Consider the following 27,631-nt stretch of genomic DNA (forward strand, 5'->3'; position numbering starts at 1 on the left):
ATCAATTGATACTTTCAAGTATCCCTTGCCCCTTGCACGAATGATTGACTTCATAATAGCCATTTTACCTGTAATAAAGAAAACAATTAAAATCAGATGACAAATATAAAAACAATTAAAATCATAAAAGCCAGTTTACCTGTAATAAAGAAAACAATTAAAATCATTTGACCTGTACCTTTTTCACTAAGTTCTCTTTCTTTTCTTGGTTGGAATATGTTCTACATGTCTCTTAACAACACGGACGGTTGGATTGATCCAAATACCCTCATTATGATCATTTCTAATATATGAATCATTTGATATAATATTCTCATCTTGATCATTTCTGGTAAACGATTCAATCTCAACATCAATATCACCTTGATCTCTAGTGTTTTCATCAATTACTTTGTTGGAAAAAAGAACTATAGACCATTTCGTACTTTTCGGATCATTGACATAGAACACTTGTCTAGCTTGAGAGGCTAGAATAAAAGACTCATCTTTGTATCCCACCCTATTAAGATCCACTTGCAAAAATCCTGACTTATCCATTCGAATGCCGTTATTATTTTCAACCCACTTGCAACCAAATATAGGAATCTGAAACTTCTCATAATCAAACACCCAAATGCGCTCGATAACACCAAAATACGACAGATTTGCAAATTTGGGGTTTAAGTCCTTCACACTTGATATGTGCATTGCTTCAGCTACCACGGTGACACCACTATTCTGCATAGTACTTTTATCATCTTGTTCTTTGGTATAAAATGTGTATCCATTAATCGCGTATGCGCTATAAGAAAAAACATGGAAACTTGGACCATATGCTAAGCATCTCAACCTTTCTGTTATTGAAGCGGGATCTGAATAATACTTTGAATAAATATGATCCTTAAACCAATGTATAAAACATCGATTGTGCTCTCGTACTATCCAATTTTCATTTCTATTGGGATTTAAACCTCGGAGAACATCCTTGTGAATTTCAACATACGGCTCAACCTCATTCTCATTGTGCAGAACATACAAATGCACTTGATCCCGTTCGACCCTTGATACTGCCACGATTTTATTTCCAATTAGATGTTTTCCTTCTTTCTTTTCGACAAGCTGAGACTTGGGGAGTCCGATTGACTGAACATTAGACAAATATTCAGTACAAAACTCAATCGCTTCTTCAACAATGTATCTTTCAACCATACAACCTTCTGGTCGACTTCGGTTCTTCACGTACCCTTTTAATATTTTCATATAACGTTCAACAGGGTACATCCATCTCATATAAGCTGGTCCACACAATTGTGTCTCTTTCACAAGATGAACAACTAGATGTACCATTATGTCAAAAATGATGGAGGAAAAAACATTTCAAGCTCACACAAAGTAATAACGATTTCTTTTTGCAACATTGGTAAGATCGCAGGATCGATCACCTTACTGCAAATTGACTTGAAGAAAGAACACAACTTAGTTATAGAGCTTCTTACTCTTTCTGGAAGAATAGAACGTATACCTATTGGGAGAAAATGTTCCATTATAACATGGCAATCATGGGTCTTTAAACTCTTTAACTTGAGGTCTTTCATAGACACAAGTCTTCTAATATCTGAAGAGTACCCTTTTGGAACTTTAACTTCACTTAGAAACTTACACAATGTTTTTTTCTCCTTTCTAGATAGAGTATAAGCAGCAGGCGGTAGATATGTTCGTTTTCCTTTCTTCAAGGGTCCTAATTCAGTTCTTATTCCCATCGCTATCAAGTCCTTTCTTGCCTTAAGGTCATCCTTAGACTTTCCTTGTATATTGAGTAACGTGCCAATAACACTTTCAAATACATTTTTTTCAATATGCATAACATCAAGAAAATGTCTCACATACAAGGACTTCCAATACGGCAATTCAAAAAAAACTGACCTCTTCTTCCACCCACTTTTGACAAGTGTGTGGGCAAAAGGCTTGCCAAACTGAGTATCCAAATCTTTCACCTTTTCAAAATTTGATCACCCATCAATATAGGTGGAGCTCTGCCTTGTTCTGTCTCTCCATTGAACGCCTTTCTCCATCCACGGTAGTGATGATTTGAATTTAAGAATCTCCGATGACCGAGAAAGACATTCTTCTGACCAAACTCCAAGCGCTTCCAATCTGTTTTATCTTCACAAATAGGACACGCACATTGACCTTTTATGCTATACCCTGATAGATTTCCATATGCTGGAAAATCATTAATTGTGCCAAACAACATCGCCCTCAAGTTGAAACTTTCTTTCCTATATCCATCATAAACCTCCACACCGGTCTCCCACAAAATCTTTAAATCTTCGATTAAGGGCTTCAAGTACACGTCTATGTCATTCCCTGGTTGTTTAGGTCCAGAAATCAACATAGACAACATCATGTACTTACGCTTCATACATAGCCATTGAGGTAGGTTATAAATCATAATAATCACAAGCCATGTACTGTGTGAGATACTCTGGTTACCGTGTGGGTTCATTCCATCAGTAGATAATGCCAAGCGAAGGTTTCTTGATTCTTCTCCAAATTCAGGATAATCATTATCAATTTTCAACCACTGTGGTGAATCTGCCGGATGTCGATACTTTCCATCTATAATTCTTTCATCTGCATGCCAGGTCAAGTGTCTTGAATCGGTTTCACTATGAAACATGCGTCTAAATCTCGGAATAACAGGAAAATACCACAAGACTTTTGCTGGAGACAACTTGTTCTTATATCGCGAGACACCGCATTTAGGACACTCATTTAACGATGCATACTCATTTCGAAACAAAACGCAATCGTTTGGACATGCATGTATCCTATCATAGCTCATGCCAATAGAGCACAACATCTTTTTGGTCTCATATGTTCGATTGGGAAGAACATTATCCTCAGGAAGCATATCTTTCAAAAGGGCTAATAACTCTGTGAAACTTTTATCCGACCATCCATTGCCCGCCTTTAAGTTGTACAACTTTAATACCGCAGACAATCTTGTGAATTTAGTGCAACCATCATACAAAGGTTTCTCTGCATCACTTACCAACCTCTCAAACATTTCGGGACAATCCTTAAGATCTCCTTCAAGTGCTTCTGCAATCTCTTCAACTCGATCACAATCGTATGTATCTGCGCCACTATAGTTTGAGGCATAGGTCGTACTATCCCCCAGTTCAACATTCTCGTTACTTTTCTCACCATGCAAATTCCAACATGTATAACTTCGATCAATTCCATGCCTCATTAGATGCGATGTCAACTGAACTGCGTCAACCCGTTTCCCATAACAACAACCCAAGCAAGGACATATCATTCTACTGGGGTCTTCGGCGTGCGCAACGGCAAACTTAACGAATTCTGATACCCCATTCTCGTACTCTCTCGACAATCGATTGGAAGACATCCATGTATTATCCATTACTAATTAGAATAAACAAAAAACAATTTCAAAAGAGAAACCAAGAATGGGATGAGACAAAACAATTTCGCTTTATTGAGTTAGTCTCTGTGCAGGGCATTCATGTCTCCATTTACTCTATCAAATAACATCCATACCTAAACTTCTTAAGTTACTAGCTACGCTATGTATGCTAGAATAAATACACTCATAAGCTGCATAGTGTACCTTTGATTGGTAGAAGGTGTTTTAGATATTGCTGCCTGAATAGTAAATAATTTGAAACTTTTTTAGGGTTTTACAAAATGTTGTTAAACTACAATCTAAGCCGCGAAATCAAAGGTTTCTAATGTCTCTATAATGCAACCATAACCGAACCCTAACAACAGTCTTTGAATGTGATTCATAGCGATATCAAATTCAGCAATTTAAAAACCAACCGTCAATTGCCTAATAAACCCAAACTATTTAAATGACTATGAATATTGAAACTTTACAGGGTTAACCAACAAATGTGATTCATAGCGATATCAAATTCCGCAATTTAAAAACCAACCGTCACTTGCCTAATAAACCCAAACTATTTAAATGACTATGAATATTGAAACTTCACAGGGTTAACCAACAAATGAGTCAATAATAAATCATAAAATTTCATTTTTTGTCTTCATCATTAATTTTGATGGTCGAAACAAACGTAGCATATACAACAATAACATAAAACTGAAATGGGGCAAAGCTAAAATAAAGCAATAGTGCAAGTAATAATGTATGCTAGAATAAATACACTCATAAGCTGCATAGTGTACCTTTGATTGGTAGCAAGAGGAAACGTCGTAGATCTAACAGAGGTGGAATGAGAACGCCTTAGAAGTAGCGAAAATCGTAGCAGTGAGAACCCTAACGTGAAAAAGAACGAAAATAACAGAGAGTGAAATAACAAAACGCGTAGTATGTTATAATTTTAATATTTACTAAATGGGACCTTAGAGGGCGCTTGTGGAAAAAAAGCGCCCTCTAAAGGGGGCCTAAGAGGGCGCTTATGAAAGCGCTCTCTAAGGCTTTCCAGAAGCGCTTTATAAACTGGAAATGCACATGGACTTATAGAGCGCTTCTTTAAAAGCGCCCTCTAAGGGTAACCTTAGAGGGCGCTTTCTAAAAAGTGTCATGTATTGTTGTCCCTCTATCTCCTCCTTATTTTTTCTCTTCACCTTAGAGGACGCTTTATTACAAAAGCGCCCTCTAAAGTGCGCTGTCTATTGCTCCTTGTTTTTTCATTTCACTTTAGAGAGCGCTTTTGTAATAAAGCGCCCTCTAAGGTGCGCTGTCTATTCCAGTTTTTTGCGTAGTGGTTGCGGTTTTGTAAAAAGTCACTGTAAGAGAAAGTAAAACATAATAAATAAATTTATTCATAAAATTTGACCGTGACTCAAAAACAAATAAATTATATATATTGAGGATGAAAGATGTATCTCCAAAAATTAAAGAATATTTTTGAATTTTCGTCTAATATCTAAAAAAACATATTGGGCACGTTAAGGAATTCTCTATCTACCAATAATATTTATTACTTTTAAAAATATTTTGTCAAATATCTTTTTATTTAAAATTAACAAAAATAAATAAATAAAATAATTTGAAGAAAAGCAAGAAAGATTTTTAAATAATAAATACATGTTAAAATTACTATAGATTCCCATCGGTGCTGTCTTGTTCATCTTACAAAACAACAATAATCCAATTCCAAGGTCAACTCTTATGGCGGAAGTGGCTGTGTCATTAGTTATTGACCAACTACTACCGCTCTTAAGGGAAGAAGTCAACCTGTTTAGAGGTATTCACAAGGAGTTTGCTGATATTAAAGATGAACTTGAAAGTATTCAAGCGTTCCTTAAGGATGCTGATAAAAAATCTGCAACAACGGAAGGAGTCAAAACATGGGTGAAGCAAGTTAGAGAAGCAGCTTTTCGCATTGAAGATATCATTGATGAGTATATGATTCAGGTGGGACAGCAGCCTCGTGTTCCTGGCTTTTGATCTTTACTCCATAAACTCAAGACTATTCTCTCTCGGCGTCGAATAGCCTCTGAGATTCAAGACATTAAGTCATATGTTCAAGGGATCAAGGAAAGAAGTGAAAGATATGGCTTCCAACGTTCTCTTGAACATGGACCAAGCAATTCTAGGGAGATCGGGAATTCTAAATGGCATCACCCTCGATTGGCTGCTCTTTACATGGAAGAATCTGAAGTTCTGGGCTTTGAAGAGCCAAGGAAAAGATTGATTGATTGGATGGTAAAGGGAAGGGATGAGCGCACTGTAGTTTCTGTGGTAGGAATGGGAGGGCAAGGAAAAACCACTCTTGCTAAGAAAGTTTTTGACAGCAAGGATCTAGTCCGCCACTTCGATTCTCGTGTTTGGATCACAGTCTCTCAATCATATAATGTTGAAGACTTGTTGAGGGAGATGCTGATAAAGTTTTCCAAAGAAAAAGGAGACGGTGCTCCTAGGGATATTTCTCAAATGGATCGAGGGTCATTGACCGAACAAGTGCGAAACTACTTGCACCAAAAGAGGTACATCGTTGTGTTTGATGATGTTTGGAGTGTACATTTTTGGGATGATATTCAATTTGCTGTAATTGATAATAAAAAAGGAAGTAGGATATTTATCACAACTAGGAACCAAAATGTTGTGGTTTCTTGTAAAATATCTTCTTTCACTGAAATGCTTGAATTGCAACCTCTAACTCAAGAACAATCTCTAGAGCTGTTCAATAAGAAGGCATTCAAATTTGACTATGACGGGTGCTGTCCAAAAGAGCTTACTGCTATAGCCAATGAAATTGTTCAAAAATGTAATGGCTTACCACTAGCAATTGTTGCCATTGGTGGTCTTTTGTCTACAAGAGAGAAAACTGGGTTTGAGTGGCATAGATTTAGAGAAAACCTGAGTTTAGAGCTAAAGAAAGATGCAAATTTAATTGGGATAAAAGAAATTCTTGGTTTAAGCTATGATGATTTGCCTTATTATCTCAAGTCATGCTTGTTGTATTTTGCAATATATCCGGAAGATTATGTGGTTAGATCAAAGACTGTGATTCGTCATTGGATAGCGGAAGGGTTTGTGAAGGAGGAAAGGGGGAAGACATTGGAAGAAGTAGCAGAAGGATATTTGACAGAGCTAATCCATAGAAACTTGGTGCAAGTATCCTCGCTTAGATATGATGGTAAGGTTAAATGCTGTCGTGTTCATGATCTAATACGCGATATGATTCTTGAAATCAATGAGAATTTAAATTTTTGCAAGCATATTAGTGTTGATGGACAATCAAACTTAAGTGGAATTGTTCGACGCTTGTTAGTAACTACCGAATTAAGAACGGGTCTTGATGATTTAAATTTGCATATTGAAAGGTTGCATGTTCGGTCATTGTTTTTTTTTAGCAATGATCAAGTAAGTTTCATGCATTTTTGGAGAATCCCTAAGAAATTCAGGTTATTGAAGGTTCTTGATTATGAACATGTGCGATTAGTCCATCCTCCTCATGAGGTTGGAAGTTTGATCCATTTGAAGTATTTAAAGCTCAATTATTTAACAAAAATTAAACTTCCAAAATCCATTGGCATGCTCCAGAACCTAGAGACCTTAGATGCAAGACATGCATATACCCTTCAGTTGCCGAAAGAGATTAGCAAGCTTAGAAAGCTAAGACATCTTATTGGCTACCGAATATCTTTAATTCATTTAAAGAAAGGTATTGGAGAGATGACATCCCTACAAACGTTTCGTAATGTTGATTTAAATATGGATGGAGCTGCAGAGGTAATAAAAGAGTTAGGAAAGCTGAAACAGATGAGGGATTTGGGGTTGCGTAATGTTCATGAGGAAGATGGAAGCATTCTGTCTTCTTCAATCAATGAAATGCAACACTTGGAGAAACTAAATGTTAAATCCATTGGTTTGGATTTGATTTCTGCACCAACTATGCTTCGAAAACTTTCACTTGTTGGGAGGTTAAAGAAGTTGCCAAAGTTGATTCCAGAGCATCAGAATCTTGTTGTGTTGAGGTTAAAGAAGTCCTATTTATCCGAAGATCCAATACAATCAATAAAAAGTTTGCAGCACTTGTTGATCCTCTCACTTAGCCACTTTGCTTATGAAGGTTCACATTTGCATTTTGAAGATGGAGGGTTTCAGAAACTAAAGGAACTGTATGTTGAGGATTTGTTTCATTTGAGAGTTATTATTATTGAAAGAGGAGCTCTTCCTTCTCTGAAAAAGCTTCAGTTACTCTCGCTCTTCAATCTCAAGAATTTACCCAAAGGAATCCTACACCTAGAAAAGCTTGACGTTCTGAATGCTGAGCAGGGCATTTATACTGAGGATTTGAGTTGGATCACGGAGCATATGCCGACTGTTAAAATAAATTATTATGTTACTTAAGTCCAAGGTGTGCCTTTTCTTCCTAAACTTTCTAATACTTATTGTTTTCCATAACCATGAGAATAGTTATTGTTCAGTAATCCAAATACATGATTTATTATTTTAACTCGGCATCACCAAATATGAATACTATTTTGGATCCTCAAAGGCAATTGATATCGATAATTTTCCTGTGATTTGGTGGGTGTCAGGTCGGGCTTCAACTTCGCATGCAATGGCAATTCAGATTCTCCATAGATTGTTTTATTGCATCACTTTGGGACTTTTGTTCCTCAATAAAAAATTATAACTATGTTCTTTAGTAATATTAATGACATTCCAAACAACTTGCATGCAATGGTAATATTAGTAATTTTATTTCCAAGAGAAAACTTATTCTAAATGACATTCCAAACAACTTTCATGTTGATACCTAGATCTAGTTTTGCTTGGAAAATCATTTTCTATGTTGAAACATTATAGGTTATTTTGTCTAAACCCTAATTTGAAAGTCAACTTCCCAAGGCCATAACTTGCTCAATTTTTATAAGATGAAATATTTCCAAGTTGCACAATCAAATTAAATGTGTCTACTTCAACTTTGATGTTTAGAGTGGGAGCTAACTCAACTTTTTTGAGCATGTGATATGAGGCTACATTATAGGTCACTTTTGACCTATACCATTGATCAAGTGATTTTTCCAAACTTCAAAAATGAATAACTCTATCGTTTCAAATACAAATGATATGAAATTTGTTACCATTTTGAAGGTCTTTGAGAGATCTGCAACTTTGATGAAGACACTTTTCTCATTTGAAGCTCCTATAAAAAGTTAAGCAAGGTGGAATATTGAGACATATGGCTTGACACTTAGAAAAAATTTGATATGTCAAAAATTTCCAAACTTCCACCTCAAATTTATCCAAGTTCCAAGCTCCAAACGAAAAAGTGTTGAACATCAAATTTGTTCCTCTTGATCTCACCTTTCCAAAGAGCTCAAATGCATTCATTTTGGATAAGAAATGCATAGGCTGCACATGGCTTAAACAAGCTGATATCATTTGGCATTGATCAATCTTCAAGCATCAATGTACATGTGCCTTGCAATCCAAGCCTACTTCAACACATCTGATCTTCAATTATGGACCTCAAGCTATCATTTCATGGGCCTATGCACACTCATGCAGCATTACATCACATTTGCCAAATTTGGAAAGTGAAAGAGAGTGTGCAAATATCACATGATTCAGCTATAAATAGAGCTTCAATTGCTCAGAAATGAAGACACAATTGCGCCAGCTTTGATCCCCCATTGCAAACCCTCATTTCTCATAGGATAAGCCTGATAAATTCATTTGAATTTGAGCTTGAATCTCCACTGTTTTGGAATTCAATTCTCCAGGAATCCATTGCTTCTAAACCACTTAATCCTTCTCCTGCAAGCAAGTAGAGTGAGTCCAAGCATAAGCAAGATCAAGATCCATCGAGTTCAGACCTCCATTGAAGGTAATTTTCAGAAATTTTAAACTCTTCGATTCTCTCAAATTCTTGCTCAATTCTATTAATTCTTTGGTTGTCTGAAGTTACCAATGTAGGCAAGAAGATTAAGTTACTTTGAGGTCAAATCGAAGAAACTCAGTTCATGTACCTCAAATTTCAACTCCACATATCTCTCAATATATTTGGAATTGGAATAAATGAATGTCAGATTCGAGCTCAGTGCCATTTTCTCTTTAATATCATGTCCTTGTTTTTCTTTTTGGTGATGGTTCATCTTGACCAGTCCGGTGAGGTCCACCGGAGAAGATGACCGGAGTTCTGGCTCCGGCGATGACTTGGCCAACCTCTGAACCACGTGATCCTCCTCTCACGTTTTAATCCTGAGCGTTGGTGTTGATTACCATATTTGCCACGCAGTTGACTCATGTCCATGTGGAACGCGCATTTTGGATCATCAGATCTGCTACCTCAATTAATGAGGAAGATCTGATGGTCCACATATTTTAGAATTTCTGTATTTTTGTTTTAATTGCATTTTCTTCAATAATTCATATTAAATTCAATATTGATCTAAAAAATATGGGACTTTCACCAAAAAAATTCAAATATTTTTCTCTTTCATATTCTGAATTAAAATTATTTTTTGGATAATTATTAATATTTTTCATGAATTAATTGATTTTTAATTCGTTTTTAATTGCTTAAAAATATTTTTAAATGTCCAAAAATTATGATTTTTTTTTCTCTAAGGCCCTTTGGCCCTGTTTGACCTATGATAAATCTCATGGTCATTTCTTTGGTGTTTTGATGAGATTTTAGGAATTTGACAAAACATATTTGATTTAAATGCATTATTTTATTATTTTTAATTGAATAAATGCCAATTAAATTTTGTTGACCATTTGTATGGACTTGTTTGAGTTTGCTTATTGTTGTTGGGCCTTGGTCAAGGTTGATTTGAATTTGTCAAGTTAATATAATTGAATTTAGGGGATTGATGGAATGTACATTCCATCTCCCAAAATGAATGAATGATATTAATTTGGTAAAAGTCCTCCTTTGACCAATTTGTGATCTCATTCCTCTCCTTCCCACTTCATCTCATTCCTCTTCTTATTTCATTCATTTCATTTGGCCTATGACATCTCAAAGTCCTAATGCTAGTTGATAGAAAAATTGACATGAGTATGGATGAGATTATGCCACACCTTTTGCATATTCTTTTTGTGTGTGACATGTTTCATGAGCATAGTCCATTATACTATGTCTCTAACATGCATTTACACCAAAATTCTATTGCCCGGCCTCAAATAGTTGTGACTTCTACATAAGTCCAATTACGATTGCTTAACATAGCGCTAAATTTGTGACATAAAAGGCATAAGCATTCTAGTTAGTGAGATTGTAAGTCTCCCCTCTTTCATGGTATTGTGTGGAAACTTGGCCTTCTTTCCTTCCTTTGGAAGATGTTTTGGTTCAAGGATCCATGCTTGTGATAAGTGGGTTGAGTGTTCTCCAAAGAATGTCTTGAAATCAAAAGCAAAACAAAACTAACCTCTAACCTACTAACTATTGACTTTTAATTTCAAGTTTTTACTTTAATGCAATTTACTTTTAGCACTTTATTTCATTTGCCATTGTACATATCATTCTAATTGTTTATGTTAATGTAATTTTCACTTTGTCCATTTGGACCATATTGTGTGATATATTTTGTTTGTGTTATCTTGTTTGCTTGTGTGGTCTTTGACCATTTAATGTACCTAATAAAAAACAAAAGCACTAAAAAACTTTTGAGTGGACTGTTGGTTTGATCTTGAGCAAATGGACTTAGAATCTAGGCAACCTTCCTAAGCTAATGGACTTGGCCAATGCCAACTTGTTGAAGAACCAAGTGCTTGCAATTTGAACGTCATCTGATACATCTTTGAAGACCTCTCTAAGATTCATCTGCAACATGATCATTGTGAAGCTGTTATTTTGAACCTGTGACTTATGGAATTCATCTGTTGCATGAACTATTTTGAAGGAGATCATGGAATGGATAAGCTTGTATGAGGCCATCTTTATTTGATGCCTTGCTCTTCAAGATAATATAATTGTGCATTTGTGAATTGCTTGATTCTAAAAGTCCAAGGGAATTCTGGGTTTCTATTGACATACTTGTCTATTGGATTGCTACCCATTTGATCAGATATTTTCAACTCTAAACTTTTAAATTTTGTGCATAGGATAGTCTCTTCATCTTCTCCCCATTTATTTAATTTCAAAATCTCTCCCTCCATTTTTAAAATCTTCTTTGTGTGAACTATTTTTCTAATAATATGGTACGCACTATGCTAGCTCATTCTTCTTTTCCCCCCTCGTTTTGGCATCATGCTCTCCACATGGCAACTTACCTGTTAAATATTATTCCTTGTAAAACACTTCATAATCAGTCACCAACACAACTCATGTATCATCGTGATCCCACCTACACACATATCAGAGTCTTTGGTTGTCTATGTTATCCATTATTCCCGTCATCTACCATTCATAAGTTACAACCCCACTCTACTCTGTGTGTCTTCTTGGGTTATCCGCTGAATCATAGAGGTTACAAGTGTTTTGATTTATCTAATAGAAAATTAATAATTTTGAGGCATGTTATCTTTGATGAAACTCAATTTCCCTTCACCAAGATACACTCCTCTTCACCTCACTCTTATCAATTCCTAGATGATAACCTTCACCCCTACCTTATACATCAGTGGCAAAATCAAATTTCACCACCTGTTTCACATAACCAACCAACACCCACAATCCCAATTGACCAACCACTACCCTCAATAAACCAACAATCATCATCTCCTACCTCTTCGATCAACACACCCATTACAATAAACTCTCCATCACCACCATCAATTCAACCCCATCCACCTCTACCTACACGAACCATCACCACCTGAAGCATGAAAGGCATTGTCAAACCCGACACAATATTTAACTTATCAATCTCTCACTCTGACCACACCATCTCTCCCATACCTAAAAACCCCAAACTAGCCTTATCAGACCCGAATTGGAAATCCGTAATGCAATTTGAATTTGATGCTCTTATTTGAAATAAGATGTGGGATTTAGTTCCCCGTCCTTGTGATGCTAATCTTATTCGATGTATGTGGAGTTTTAGGCATAAGAAAAATTTCGATGGCTCCTTTGAGCGTTATAAAGCTCGTCTTGTAGGTGATGGCAGGTCACAGGTTGCAGGTATGGATTGTGATGAGACTTTTAGCCCCGTGGTAAAACCCGCCACCATTTGAATAATGCTTACCATTTCTCTCTCCAAATCCTGGCCCATTCATCAACTGGATGTCCAAAATGCATTTTCACATGGTGATCTTCATGAGACTGTTTACATGCATCAGCCATTGGGTTTCCGCGACTTCCGTCATCCAGATTATGTATGTCGGTTGAAGAAGTCATTGTATGGTGTCAAGCAAGCGCTTAGGGCATGGTACCAACATTTTGCTGACTATGTCGCCACCATTGGCTTTCGCCATAGCACATCAGACATTCCCTCTTCATATATCGACAAGGTTTAGACCTGACCTACATTCTGCTGTATGTAAACAACATCATCCTCATCACCTCCACTCAGGTCCTCCGTCAATCAATTATGTCACTCTTAGCATATGAGTTTGCAATGAAGGATTTGGGCCATCTGAGTTACTTTCTGGGTATTGCAGTATCTCGTCATCCTGATGGCATATTTCTTAGTCAAAGCACTTATGCTTCAGAGATCATTGAATATGTTGGCATGACGTCCTGTAAACCATCAACCACTCCTGCTGACACCAAGCAGAAACTCAGCACCTCCTCTGGCACTTCTTATAAGGATCCCTCTTTGTATCGGAGTCTTGTATAGGCCCTACAGTATATCACCTTCACTCGACCTGATATATCATATGTTATTCAACAAGTTTTTCTTCACATGTATGCCCCTCGAACGGAACACATGCTTGCTTTCAAGCGCATTTTGCACTATGTTCAGGGCACCTTACATTTTGGACTACACTTATCCCCATCTCCCATTACAAAGCTTATCTCCTACACTGACTCTAATTGGGGTGGAAGTCCTGACACCATACATTCTACATCTAGTTATTGTGTTTTTCTAGGTGATAACCTTATTTCTTGGTCTTCTAAAAGGCAGCCAACTCTCTCCCGTTCTAGTGCTGAAGCCGAATATAGGGGGGTTGCCAATGTTGTCTTTGCATCGTGTTGGATTCGTAATCTTCTCCTGGAACTCCATTTTCCTATTCCTCAGGACACTTTGGTGTATTATGACAATGTTACTGCCATCTATCTAACTGGTAATCCTGTGCAGCATCAGCACACTAAGCATATTGAGATGGACATTCATTTTGTTCAGGAAAAGGTAGCTCGTGGTCAGGCTCGCATCCTTCATGTTCCCTCAAGACATCAGATCGTAGACATCTTCACCAAAGGACTTCCTCACATTCTCTTTGATGATTTTCGGACCAGTCTAAGCGTCTGTGAACCTCTCGCTTCGACAGCGGGGATGTGATAGAATAGAATATTTTGTTATAATTAGTCATAATTAATTTCCTATAATTATATTGTACCCTAATTAGATTGTTGACCAAATGCTACATTGATGTATATATATTCTATTCAGATGAATGAGAAGGACATAATTTCCATTATCTTACAAAGACAACCAATACAAAACAAATTTAAGTGAAATATTTGGTATTGATAAAAAGAAGCAAAGATAGTGCACATAAATCAGTTTTGTCATTACAAAATGGCACATAAAGTGCACATAAACCAGCAAAGGAAAGTCATTACAAAATGGCACATTAAGTGCATGTCATAAATTTATTACAAAATGAAACTGCAAAATGATGAAACATAAAGTACATAAAATATCACAAAAACCATTGCATAATCTTTCACTTGATCAACTTAGAAGGGTTTTTTGACTTGTCGCTCCTAGATTTCTTGGATTTGAGACATGTACCATGCTTAGAATTAGAAACCATTGCGGAATCTTCCTGAGTCAATATACCTGGATCATTCTATTTAAATTAATTGGTTGGTCATAATTTTAACCATGACCTATATAATAGGTTTATGAAACCATGTCAACTTCAATCTTTCTGAAACCATTTTTCTAATCTTCCCAACAGGTTTTTTAAACATTCTTAGCAGGCATATGCTCAGCTTTCTCCACCACAGGTTGTTCAACCATGTTTGGAATAACATTTGTCTTAATGCTATGTAATATAGATACAACTTCATCAGATATATTGTTGTAGCGGGGTATTCGTTACCATTAGACACATTGACTAAATCCAAGGTAAATCATACAAGTCGAGTCGCCACCGCACTTCTATTTATCCAAAGGAATGGTTAGAAAGCGAACAAAAACCTAAAAGTTTTATCGAATCAAAAACTAGTAAAAATGTCAGAGATTTGGGTAAGGGGGTTGGTTATGCAATGGGAAGGTATTAGGCACCCAAAGCATCCTAGGGAGCCCTTTTCACATTTGTTGTAAAGGTTGTTGTTTTTTTTTTGAAAATTTATTTGTGCAAACATGATTGAAGGGATGAGAAAAGCGTGTATGTTTATCTAATGTACTACTTACTAAAAGAAGGGTCAAAAGAAAATGACTCGCACGGATGTCGCATCCACTGCATACGTATCTCATTTGAATCTGAGAATCAGAGTCTTCGTAGCTCGGTTACCTATGGGTTAAAGAGGAGTGTGCGCGCTAAGACATCGCGTCTTATGCCTACGTATCTCATCTGGGATGAAAATCAGAGTAAAACGTAGTTCGACCACCTATGGGGTAAGGGTTGTGTTTTGGGGTGAACGACGTTACTACGCAATCTACCGGATGTTCGACCTTTGGAGACTTACTCGCCTGTAGTAGAAGGAGATAACGTGTTCTTAGGAGAAGAAAAAATCAATGAGTTTGGGGTGTTTAGGGATGCTAATGCAAAAAGGCAGTCCTAGATGAAGGAACCGCGCTACCTTAAATGACATGCCACGAGAGGCTATACGAAACCTAAAAAATCGGTAACATGCGGGAAAAGTAAAGGGATCGAGAGATCTACCGTACGGATAAAAATCCGAAGTAACAACAATTAAATAAGAAACCCAAAGATCTCTCAAGCTAGCACCATCAAAGAAAGTGAGTCAGTACAGGTAATCGGAATAAACCTCCAGTTGGTACCCCACAAATAAATTGGAACACCAGGCAAGCCATCTCTGCAAGAGTCATATGAGCCCTCACAAAACAAAACTCAACAAACAGGTTAGAGAAACAAGATAGGGTAATCAAGAGTTGCCCCCAAATCAAAATGTAACCACATGAATCATGCCATTAAAATTCACAAAAAGCTCACAAAAAGCAACCAAGGGTAGGAGGCCTAAACCTTTTGTCAAACACATGCATCAAAAGGGTATAAAATTCACCCATAATACCTCATACATTCAGAGCATTCAAATTAAAAGCATAAAGTAATGAGAATAAGGCAAACCTGACTGGAGAGATCGAATGAAATTGAATTGCCCGGTTGGGTTTGCAAAGCACTCTTAGGGTTTATATGAGAGGGAATTGGTTCTTTGCCGATGAGTTCCCTTCAGTCTCTGGAGGTTGCTCTGAACTTTGTTAGCTCTTCTCTCACTATCTTTTTCCCTGCCAGGGTAATAGGAATAGAATGGCCTTTTGTTTCACTGAAACTCTGAATTTATAACCTGATTTTTATGGACCTGTGGGCTCAAATGAGAGAGGCCCAAGTCCAAAATTTTTCTGTTATATTTTATTTATTTATTTATTTATTTATTTTCGTTTTTTTAAACACTTGGGCTTCGCCTAGCGAGCATGACAGTTCAAGAAATTCCTCTGAGCGTAGGTGATTCTGGTGGCTTTTCTTGGGACTCGCTAAGCGACCCATTCTGCTCGCCTAGCGAGCATGACAGCTCATGAACAAACTTTTGCTCCTTCAAGATTAACGTTTTGACTGACGAATAGACCCCATTTGAACCTGTTGGAAGTATCTCAAGCCATTCCCTTGTGTTGACTGATCATCTAAATAGAACCCACAAAGTGTCTTGGATGATACTCAAGCTTCAAACAAAAGATGTGAGTGACACATTTTTGTGCTTTTGGTTAGTAAAAAAAAGTAAGAGAAACAATGATGTATAATTCAAGCATTCTTGGTGATCTCAAACCAATCACAAGGAGTCCCACCCAAAGGCAAAGGGAACCAAGATGCTAAAGATCCTTGAGGCAATGCAAATGCAATGTTATGATGCCATGAGGGATCTTAGGGTCAAAATTGGGGTCTTACAGATGCCCCTATTTAAGGTCATTCTAGCCGGAGAAGTGAAGGTTAAAATCTTCGTCTCGACGGGGTAGAATGGGCTTAAATAATAACAAAGAGACGAATTTTGATCCCTAAGAGACCTCATGATGCAAATGTAGGTATGAAAAATGGTAGCACTCTGTGGAGATATGTGTCCACAAAAGCAAAGAAATCAAAAGCCACTGATAATCCATATGAGCAATTCACTCCATGGGACCAAGACCCTGGGGACTCTCCTGGGGATAGAAAAGGGATAAAAATGCGCGAGCAGGTCACGACTCAAAGCGTGGGGAACAGAATTCCAAAGGGAAAAAATCCAATGGAAAGACTCGAGCTGACTCGAAGATACATGTATTGGGGAATATGCCAATACAGCAAAAGACTATCCACAGCGGATACTTCGGATAAAATCCTGATGAAAACAATCCACTAAGGGACTTCGCTGGGGATGTCCACAAGGACACTCCTGGGGAAGCAGCGGGACGAGGTATTACCGGTTACTGGGTAATAAGCTCAAGGAGACATGTGATCTTAACGCCAGGTATGAGGGTGAGAGATACAACATGCTCAGGAAGAGATGAATATCCAAGACCGGTATAAGGGTGAGAGATATCAAAACTTCAAAACGTCTGAGGAAAACCTAAAAGGTATACTTCAACTCAGCGATTCCGACTCCACAGGGGACAAAAAGTCATAATAGGGAGCAGAGAGGAAGGAACACCAGGGATACCGGTTACTGGGCATATAATAGGTGACCAACCAAGGCGTGTGGGGAATATTCCCAAAACACTCATCATCCAAAAGAGGGCTAAAAGCAAACTCGATTACAGGATGGATATTCGACTCCACAAAGGGGATACGAATCTTACTCAACTGGGGAAGAACAAAAGGCTTCAGACCCGAGAGTGCATGAGATATACTATCTATTACCGTCAGAACATAGATAATATACTCGCATGGACGATTATCCACAACCGGTTACTGGGTTAATAAAGGATAAATCGACCGAAAAGAAAAGGCATCGGGATACCGAAACTAGGTATATAATGATGACCAATTCAGGGGAGAAACAATCGTTACCAACAACAACAAGGTAAACGAGAGATGACCCGCTGGGGATAAATTGCGTAATCAGGGCAATTATCCAAGCAGATGAGGGGATATCATCACCGAATATTGGATGAAGATAACTGTCACCAATTAAAGATGAGCAAAAATAGTTACTCTGCAAAAAGGGAAGAAATAGGGTTTACAACTACCGGTATGAGGGTAGAGAAACACAGACTCCGCCGGGGATAATAATTACTAATTATTGAGCAATTATTCATTTACCACGGGGAAACAGGAAAAGAGTCTCAAGAGACCAATCTAGGATCAAACTAGATAGGCACACCAAATCAAGACTTGTCCCTGTGGGGATATAACTCAATGGGGAAAACCATCCCAGTATATGTGTTGGGAAGGAACAAAAATAATCAACATCCACGAGGATATAACCCGGTGGGGAATATGGAAGAAAGGATAGACGCTTTCTGCTTATGGAGCTGACTCTATATGGAGAGATCAGACACACACGTCTGCTTGGGGAAGTATATCACCAAATAGCAGGAGACAGCAAACAACGATATATGGAAAAGAATGCAACATGAATATCTGAATGTTATAATTATGCATGAATATGTGTGGTTTATGTATGATGTATGCTGACAGACAGACATATCTAACACAACCAGGTCCATGAATCAACCACCCGGTACTACATCTCAAGAGAGAAAGCCAAGTTCACCGGGGAGTATCTGTTGGTGTAAGCCCTAGAGGCCAATACTTTTGGTACTTGTATCGAATTATTTATTAATAATAAAAGGTTTTTTCTTTATTGCGTTTGTTTAATAAAGTCCCTAGAATAGCTAGTCTGTTTAATGTATCAAGTATGACTTAATCATGAGATCACATTAAACATAAGGACACTATTCTTAAAGTATCCGTAGTCGAGCTTTAGTGTGAAGTGGGATAACATTAAAGCATTAAGACTATTATGTTTGTAGACTGATGATCACATCTCATGGATCATGGATAAAGAGTTATCAAGTCTTAAACATAGGTATGAATATTAAGAATAATATTTATACCAGATTGACCCGCTATGAGAATACTATATAGAAAGTTATGCAAAGTGTCATAAGTTATTCTCATGGTGATAATAGTGTATTCCACTCTTCGACCTGAAACCACTATGGATCCTAGATGTAGAGTCGAGTGCTTTATTGTTGATCCAACGTTGTCCGTAACTGGATAACCATAAAGACAGTTAATGGGTACTCCACAAAGCATGCTGAGGGACATGAGTGTCCTAGATGGAATTTGCCCATCCTGCGTAACAGGATAAATGTCTATGGGCCCAATATTGAACTGAACAAGGATGACACGGTCTATGCCTTGTGTTCAATATAGACATAAGGGCAAAAGGGTAATTATACACATAAGTATTATCACAGAAGGAATTGTCAGATCACATGACATTTTCGTGTCTTGGGTAGCAGTGATGTGTTGCTAGATACCGCTCACTGCTTATTATGTTAAATGCGTGATTTAATCTAATTGCCAACGTCACGAAAACCTACAGGGTCACACACAAAGGACGGATTGATGATAGATAGAGTAACTAAGGAATACCGTAAGGTATGGTGCCCTTAAGTGAATTATAGAACATTGTAAGGTACGGTGTACTTGAGTAGAATACGAAATATGGTAAGGTACCATGGGCTTAAGTGATTTTGGGCATATTATAAGAAATGGGCCAAAATACACTTAAGTGGGCTTTTTAGCTTGAAGCCCACACAAGTGGTTCTATAAATAGAACCCTTGTGCAGAAGCAAAAATTGCGGTTGCATTATTTTCGTTTTCTATCACTCTCTCTCTCTCTCTCACTCAAAGCCTTCATTCGTACCAGCTAGCACTGAGATTGAAGGAACCCGTTCGTGTGGACTGAGTAGAGACGTTGTCATCGTTCAACGTTCGTGATCGCTTTGTGGATTTGCATCAAAGGTTTTGATCATCACAAGAGATCTGCACCAAAGGTTTCAACCGTCACAAGAGGTAAATATTCTATCACTGATCATGACCATTCGTAAGGATCTCTAAAGGAGAAAATTTTTAATTTCCGCTGCGCTTTGGGTCGCAATTCTCCTTCAGTATCCAATCTGCTGGGGATCAGAGATACCAGGAAGCAAAGAACTCTACAAGGGATGAATCATCAATCATTCCAGCTGGGGACGAGAGTTATCACAGACAAGGTCCACCACACCAACAACTCTACTGGGGAATCTATCCGAGGAGATAAAGGATTTATCAGGATCAACCACCAAATACCGCTCTTGCCCAAAGAGATCCAAGCTGCTGAGGAAGAAAGATTGCTACTCTGCTGAAGGGAAGAGAGGTGACTCTCAACAAGCAATCCACTTGGTAGGATAAACCACAAGGGCTTCCGGAGGGAGGAGATACAGTCATGCCAGGAATATGGACAAAAATCTTACCCTGTTGGGGATCGTACCACCCTTGGGAGAGCACTGAGGATCTCCTAAGTATCCTTTCGTCATTGTGAATGTTCACTTTGTTTAAAAACAAATTATAAAAAATTTGATCGTTTAAAACAATGATATTTTCTTAATCAAAACATGCAAAACATTTGTTGAATAGAAATAGATAAGAGTGCCAATAATTGAATAAAAGGCTCAAATTTATTTGATAGAATGGTAGTTTGCGAATGGGAAGACTCCATAGATCTTTACAAATTTGAAATTGGTGATATATATTGGAAAAGGGCTACATTGAACATAATGACCATTTCTCCACCAATTCTAAATCCGATGTATTTGAAGCTTTGGTTGATAATGAGCAAGAATCTCTGACGGACGACAGTTGTAGAACAATGTCTTGTCAGGATGCAGTTACTTGCCAAATCCCTAATTTTTGCCTAGATTGCCCCAGGATGAGGTACTCAATCTAGCGGGATACATATATCATTATTATATATTTTTTGTGTCTCTAACTTTTGCCTGGATCGCCCTTTCGGGTTTTCAATCCACCGAGACGCTCATTTTTGCCTAAGTCGCCCTTTCGGGTTTTCAACTTAGCGAGCTATTCAGTTTTTATTTTTTTAGGCGAAGTATTTCTTGACTGCGTCTGAATTCACAGGACGAGTGAAATCCTCCCCATCCATAGTTGTAAGTATCAAAGCACCGCCTGAAAAGGCTCTCTTAACAACATACGAACCCTCATAATATGGAGTCCACTTGCCCCTGGAATCGGGCGCGAAAGACAAGACTTTCTTGAGCACAAGGTCACCTTCTCGGAACACACGAGGCTTAACCTTCTTATCAAAGGCTTTCTTCATCCTTTGCTGATATAACCAGCCATGGCACATGGCAGTCAATCTCTTCTCTTCAATCAAATTCAGCTGGTCATAACGACCCTGAACCCATTCAGCATCAGTCAACTTGGCTTCCATCAAGACTCTCATTGATGGGATCTCCACCTCTATTGGGAGTACCGCCTCCATGCCATAAACAAGAGAGAAAGGGGTTGCCCCTGTTGAAGTGCGGACAGATGTACGATAGCCATGCAAAGCGAATGGCAACATCTCATGCCAATCTTTGTACGTAACAACCATCTTCTGGATAATTTTCTTGATATTCTTGTTAGCAGCTTCAACAGCCCCATTCATCTTGGGTCTGTACGGAGAAGAATTATGATGTGCAATCTTGAATTCACTACACAGCTCTTTCATCATCTTGTTATTCAAGTTAGATCGATTATCAGTAATGATCTTATCTGGCACACCATATCGGCATATGAGTTGATTCTTGATAAACTTCACGACCAACTGCCTGGTCACATTTGCATACGACGCCGCTTCAACCCACTTGGTGAAGTAATCAATTGCTACGAGAATAAATTTGTGTCCATTGGACGCTTTCGGCTCTATCATGCCAATCATGTCAATTCCCCACATGGAGAAAGGCCATGGTGATGAGATCACATTCAAAAGTGTCGGGGGAATATGAATCTTATCAGCATAAATCTGACACTTGTGGCATTTCTTCACAAATTTGCAGCAGTCAGACTCCATTGTCAGCCAATAGTAGCCTGCTCTCAACATCTTTCTAGCCATGGCATGTCCATTGGAATGAGTACCAAATGAACCCTCATGGACCTCAGTCATCAATAGGTCTGCTTCGTGTCTATCCACGCATCTGAGCAGAACCATGTCAAAATTTCTTTTGTAAAGCACTTCGCCATTGAGGTAGAAACTGCCTGACAATCTCCTCAAAGTCTTCCTATCTTTTACAGATGCCCCAGGCGGGTAAATCTGGCTCTGAAGGAAACACTTGATATCATAATACCACGACTTATCATCTTTTACTTCTTCTACTGCAAATACATGAGCTGGTCTGTCCAAGCGCATCACGGTGATATTGGGGACTTCATTCCACAATTTAACCACAATCATTGAAGCAAGCGTAGCAAGAGCATCTGCCATCCGATTCTCATCTCGAGAAATATGATGGAAGTCGACCTCAGTAAAGAACGTTGAAATCCTCCTCGCATAATCTCTATATGGAATAAGGCCAGGCTGATTCGTTTCCCATTCACCCTTAATCTGATTAACAACGAGGGCCGAATCACCATATACATTAAGATGCTTGATCCTTAGATCAATACATTCCTCCAATCCCATAATACATGCCTCATACTCAGCCATATTATTCGGGCATTTGAAAGTTAGCCTTGCTGTAAAAGGAATATGCGCGCCCTGAGGAGTAATAATCACGGCCCCAATACCATTTCCATACTGATTTACAGCGCCATCAAACACCATACTCCATCTGGAACCAGGCTCTGGCCCTTCATCAAGTGTAGGCTCATCGCAATCTTTCACTTTCAAATACAGAATTTCCTCATCCGGGAAGTCATACTGAACTGACTGATAATCTTCAATAGGCTGATGTGCCAAATGGTCAGCCAAGATACTACCTTTAATAGCCTTCTGAACTCGATACTCAATATCATACTCAGATAACAACATCTGCCAACGGGCAATTCTCCCTGTTAAAGCAGGCTTCTCGAAGATGTACTTGATTGGATCCATTATGGATATCAACCAAGTCGTATGATTTATCATATACTGGCGTAAGCGCTTAGCAGCCCAAGCCAAAGCACATCATGTCTTTTCAAGCATTGAGTATCGAGACTCACAATCAGTGAACTTCTTACTCAGGTAGTAAATAGCATACTCCTTCTTCCCTGATTCGTCTTGCTGACCAAGGACACAACCCATCGAGTCTTCAAGAACAGTCAGATACATGATCAAAGGTCTTCCCTCTACAGGCGGAGACTGAATCGGAGGCTCAGACAGATATTCTTTAATATTGTCGAAAGCTTTATGGCAATCCTCGGTGCAATCATGGGACTGATCTTTCCGGAGGAGCTTGAATATTGGCGCACATGTGGCAGTCATGTGGGATATGAATCTGGAGATATAATTCAAGCGGCCAAGAAAACCTCGGACTTGCTTCTCATTTTTGGGCGCAAGCATCTCTTGTATTACTTTGACCTTTGCAGGATCAACCTCAATACCTCTTTCACTAACAATGAAGCCCAATAACTTGCCAGAACGGACTCCAAATGTACACTTGTTGGGATTCAGACGAAGCTTATATTTCCTCAAACGCTGGAAAAGCTTCAACAAATGCTCTACATGTTCAACTTCCGTTCTTGACTTAGTAATCATATCATCAACATATACCTCAATCTCCTTGTGCATCATATCATGAAACAAGGTGGTCATAGCTCGTTGATACATGGCTCCAGCGTTCTTCAAACCGAAGGGCATCACTCGATAACAGAATGTTCCCCAAGGTGTGATGAATGTTGTCTTCTCCATATCCTCGGATGCCATTTTAATCTGATTATATCCGGAAAATCCGTCCATAAACGAGAAGACATTGAATTTAGCTGTATTTTCTACCAACATATCAATATGTGGTAGAGGGAAATCATCTTTCGGACTAGCTTTATTCAAGTCTCTATAGTCCACACACATCCGGACTTTTCCATCTTTCTTAGGCACGGGCACAATATTGGCCACCCATTGAGGATATATAGAAGTCACCAGGAACCCCGCATCAATTTGCTTCTGAACTTCCTCTTTGATCTTCACTGCCATATCAAGATGAGTTCTTTTGAGCTTCTGCTTTACAGGCATGCACTCAGGCTTTAAAGGTAGGAAATGTTGCACAATATTAGTATCTAGACCAGGCATGTCTTCATATGACCAGGCAAAGACGTCAACATATTCTCGTAGCTACTTAATCAACCCTTTCTTAACAGATTCTTCCAGAAGTGCCCCAATCTTTACCTCTCGCACACAATCTTCAGACCCCAAGTTGACTGTTTCCAGGTTCTCAAGATGCGGTTGAATGATCTTCTCTTCATGCTCAAGTAGCCGGGTGATCTCATCAGGAATCTCTTCAACATCATCTTCCTCTGCCTCAAATACAGGGAATTCAAAATTGGGAGATGGTGTTGGGTCATTATGTTCAATGGGTTTAGAAATCAACCTGCATAATGATTTTGGATATGAAAAGATTTAGAATTCAAACAAGGCAAATCATTATGCAGATGAAAAGATTGATTTTATTCCATTTTGAGGTTTTATGTGATCACCAATTTCATGCAAAAACAAAAAGGGAAAATAAATGGGAAAAACAAACATTTAACATGAATTTATTAAATGAAAATATCATTGTATTTATGTTGCCAACAATGTTATCACTCCTCCTTTAGGCATGGGAGAAGGGTTTTTTAACAAAGTGATTATTACGTTGACTTATGGACAACTGTTGGAATATCCACAGCGACCCAATTGTTGCAGAACCCACCAGGGATGATGAAGTTGCCAGAATCCTTTGTATCTTCTTCTAAAACGGCAGCAGCTTCCTCATCTAGACCAGTGTGGATAAAACCTCCACTCTTGAATAACCCTTGCTTGTTGAAAGTACCAGAAGAAAAAGCTATGCCAGCTCGGGACTCGTTATCTTCTAACTCAATCATTTTTCCTAAACCAGTGATTGCACCACGCTTAATGACCAGCTTTGCATCTTTGTAGGAAGCAAATGAAGGAGTTCTCTTCTCAATAGGCTCATCAATAGATAAAGCTTGGAAAGGAGTTCCAACTTCAACCTCAGCATCTATATAAGAGAAGGAAGACAAATGGCTAACCAGGAGAGCCCTTTCTCCCCCTACCACCACCAGCTTCTTGTTTTTCACGAATTTCAGCTTCTGGTGTAGGGTGGATGCCACGGCGCCTGCCTCGTGAATCCATGGTCTAAGTGATCCATCAGTCTTGAAATATTGGCTCTAGTGTAGTACCGGTGAGTCAGCTTGTCTTCAAAATAAATGAAGGACACAGAGTTAAACCACAGGGCAAGAGACCGGAAACAAAACCTGCTTATGCATATGATGCATGCAATGTTTGTGCATATGATTTGTTTTTTATTTCAAAGGAACTTTAGAGTTTTATTTGCAAATTTTGGAAATATTAAGCATTTTATCACATATGGAAATATCTCATCAAATAATATCAGGGAAAAGAAGTGCATCATCGTCAATCTTATACAAGAGAAAAGGAAAATAATCATCCTATGGATCCCTAGAAACAATCATCTAGAGCTCCGGACACAGGGAGATAAGATGCGCGAAGCCTCTTCACCTCCCTCTCGTAGGCTGCCTCCATATCCTCCTTCTCTTTGGCGAGTCGATCATACCTCCTCTTCCAGAACTTAGAAGACTGAGGAAGTAGAGAAGTCCATACATCATCAGGGTCATCAATAACCTGATGCTCAAGAAACTCAATCAACGCATCCTTCTCCTTAATCTGCTGAAGTAATTATTCACGTTCACGGATCCAGGCACGTGAACGGTCTTCGTCTCTCAACTCCTCTACTCCTTGATTAGGGAGGGTTGAAGGCCCAGCCATAATCATAGGTGTAGGTCTCGGATACTCGTAAGGCATGAGATACTCAGACGCCCTCTTCCTAACCCAAACAGTGTAAGGCTCCAAAGCGATGCAATTCTTAGGACCCAAGTCTTTCCTTCCTTTCCTATGAATCTTGCGCCAAGCGCGGACCATCCTAGCTTTCAAGCCTTGGGGATCTTTACCATCCTGAAAGAATACACCCTCTGACAAAATGTTATTGAGTTTATCCTTTAAGGGGAACCCAAGCTGCCGACGTGCCAAAACAGGATTGTAGTTAATCCCACCACATGTACCAAGAAGAGGCACATTGGAGAATTCACCACAAGAGTCAATAATCTGCACCCCATCATACACACGATTGTACCAAGAGATATCATCATTAGTGAGAGACATAAGTCTCGTGGACCACCGTAGACATTCCTTGTTCTCCTTAAAAGCGACCGTCTGAGGTAAGTGAGAAATAAACCACTTATACAACAGAGGCAAACAACACACAATGGCGCCACCACCCTTTGCATTCCTCATATGCAAAGAAAAATAAGCGTCACCCAACAGAGTCGGAACGGGATTAAGAGTAGAGAAGATCCTAATAGCGTTCACATCCACAAACTTGTCGATGTTGGGGAATAATACTAGCCCATAGATGAGAAGTACAAATATGGCCTCAAAGGCGTCCTCACTCATGGCCTTCCCATACATAGTAGCTTGAGCAATGAGGAACTCAGAAGGGAGACCTTGAATTCCACCTTTGGTAGTCATATGAGCACCAACCAGAGATTCATCTATGTGTAACATGTCAGCTATCTCTTGAGAAGTAGGAATACTCTCCAAGCCACTGAACGGCAACTGGTCTAGAATAGGTATACCCACAAGGTAAGCATACTCCTCAAGGGTAGGCAAAAGCTGGAAATCCGGAAACGTGAAGCAACGGTACAAGGGATCATAAAACTGCACCAATACACTCACCAATCCTTCATCCACCTGAGTAGTCAGAAGAGGAAGAAGCTTCCCAAAACGAGCCTTGAAACCCAAAGGATCTAATACATAGGATGTCAGATTCCTTAACTCTTTCAAATCTGGTTTCCTGAAGCTGTACTTCTTTGTATTCCTTCTTTGTCTTTCCATGTCTGGAAATTTTGTAAATAAACCCCTTAAGTTCCTTGAAAATTTTCTTATTTATTGATGATATGGATGCAAATGGGTGCATGAATGCATGAATGCAACAATCACACTCAAGGATCAAGCAAAGCACACCAAACAAAGGTCATGGGATGGATCATGTTATCCTTAATATCAATCATCCATTTTGGTGGATTATGGTTTACACCTTATCAACACCCAAGTTCCATTGATATTAAGGATTCATGAACGGATCAACCATGAATCAAGGGTTTGTTGTAAGTCACGAGCATGGAGTTAGACTAAGAACCACCCAAAAGGGAGTGTACTAGGGTTTAAACCTGCCAAACATGTTCTACAAGAGGTTCCCATAGTCATCATCCCATCTTTCGGATATTATTGGAGAAACGACTACTCGTATTCCGAAAATATTCTCAAGAGAGACTCTTATGAGTGTAGTATCGCATAACAATCGTATCAAATCTTACACTTGAACGACTTTCGCACTACATCCTAAGAATAGGCCAAGATGGGCTTGGTAAACTAAGGTCCTTGGCTTCTAAGGTCTATATTGGAAAGAGTAATGTCTAACCACAACTTACTTGTGTGACATTATTGATCCCAACATAACCTCCACCAAGTGAATGGACTTGCAAGTCAACTTGCTAAGGAATAACTCCACACAAGTCAACAAGACTATGCCATTCTCCTATCCTAAGTGCACTCGAGTCCGGGTATAGAACTCATCTCACAAAGATCACCAAGCATACAAGGAATTAATA

At 38.7% G+C, this 27,631-nt stretch overlaps 1 protein-coding gene across 1 annotated transcript; it reads left to right on the forward strand.

The window, feature by feature from the left end:
• The first annotated feature begins 5,146 nt into the window (after positions 1-5,146).
• Positions 5,147-7,841, forward strand: LOC127080769 (disease resistance protein RPM1). The gene is made up of 2 exons (XM_051021071.1): positions 5,147-5,392; positions 5,447-7,841. The coding sequence occupies exons 1-2, from the start codon at positions 5,147-5,149 to the stop codon at positions 7,832-7,834; spliced, it is 2,634 nt and encodes an 877-aa protein (XP_050877028.1). The 3' UTR covers positions 7,835-7,841.
• The last annotated feature ends 19,790 nt before the right edge of the window (positions 7,842-27,631 follow it).

Source organism: Lathyrus oleraceus, chromosome 5 (genome assembly GCF_024323335.1).
Source record: "Lathyrus oleraceus cultivar Zhongwan6 chromosome 5, CAAS_Psat_ZW6_1.0, whole genome shotgun sequence".
NCBI classification, from domain to species: Eukaryota; Viridiplantae; Streptophyta; class Magnoliopsida; order Fabales; family Fabaceae; genus Lathyrus; species Lathyrus oleraceus.

Coding starts and splice junctions, on each gene's coding strand:
- LOC127080769 (XM_051021071.1), top strand. CDS start 5,147: ATGGCGGAAGTGGCTGTGTCATTAGTTATTGACCAACTACTACCGCTC. Junction 5,393..5,446: donor TTGATGAGTATATGATTCAG/GTGGGACAGCAG, acceptor CATAAACTCAAG/ACTATTCTCTCTCGGCGTCG.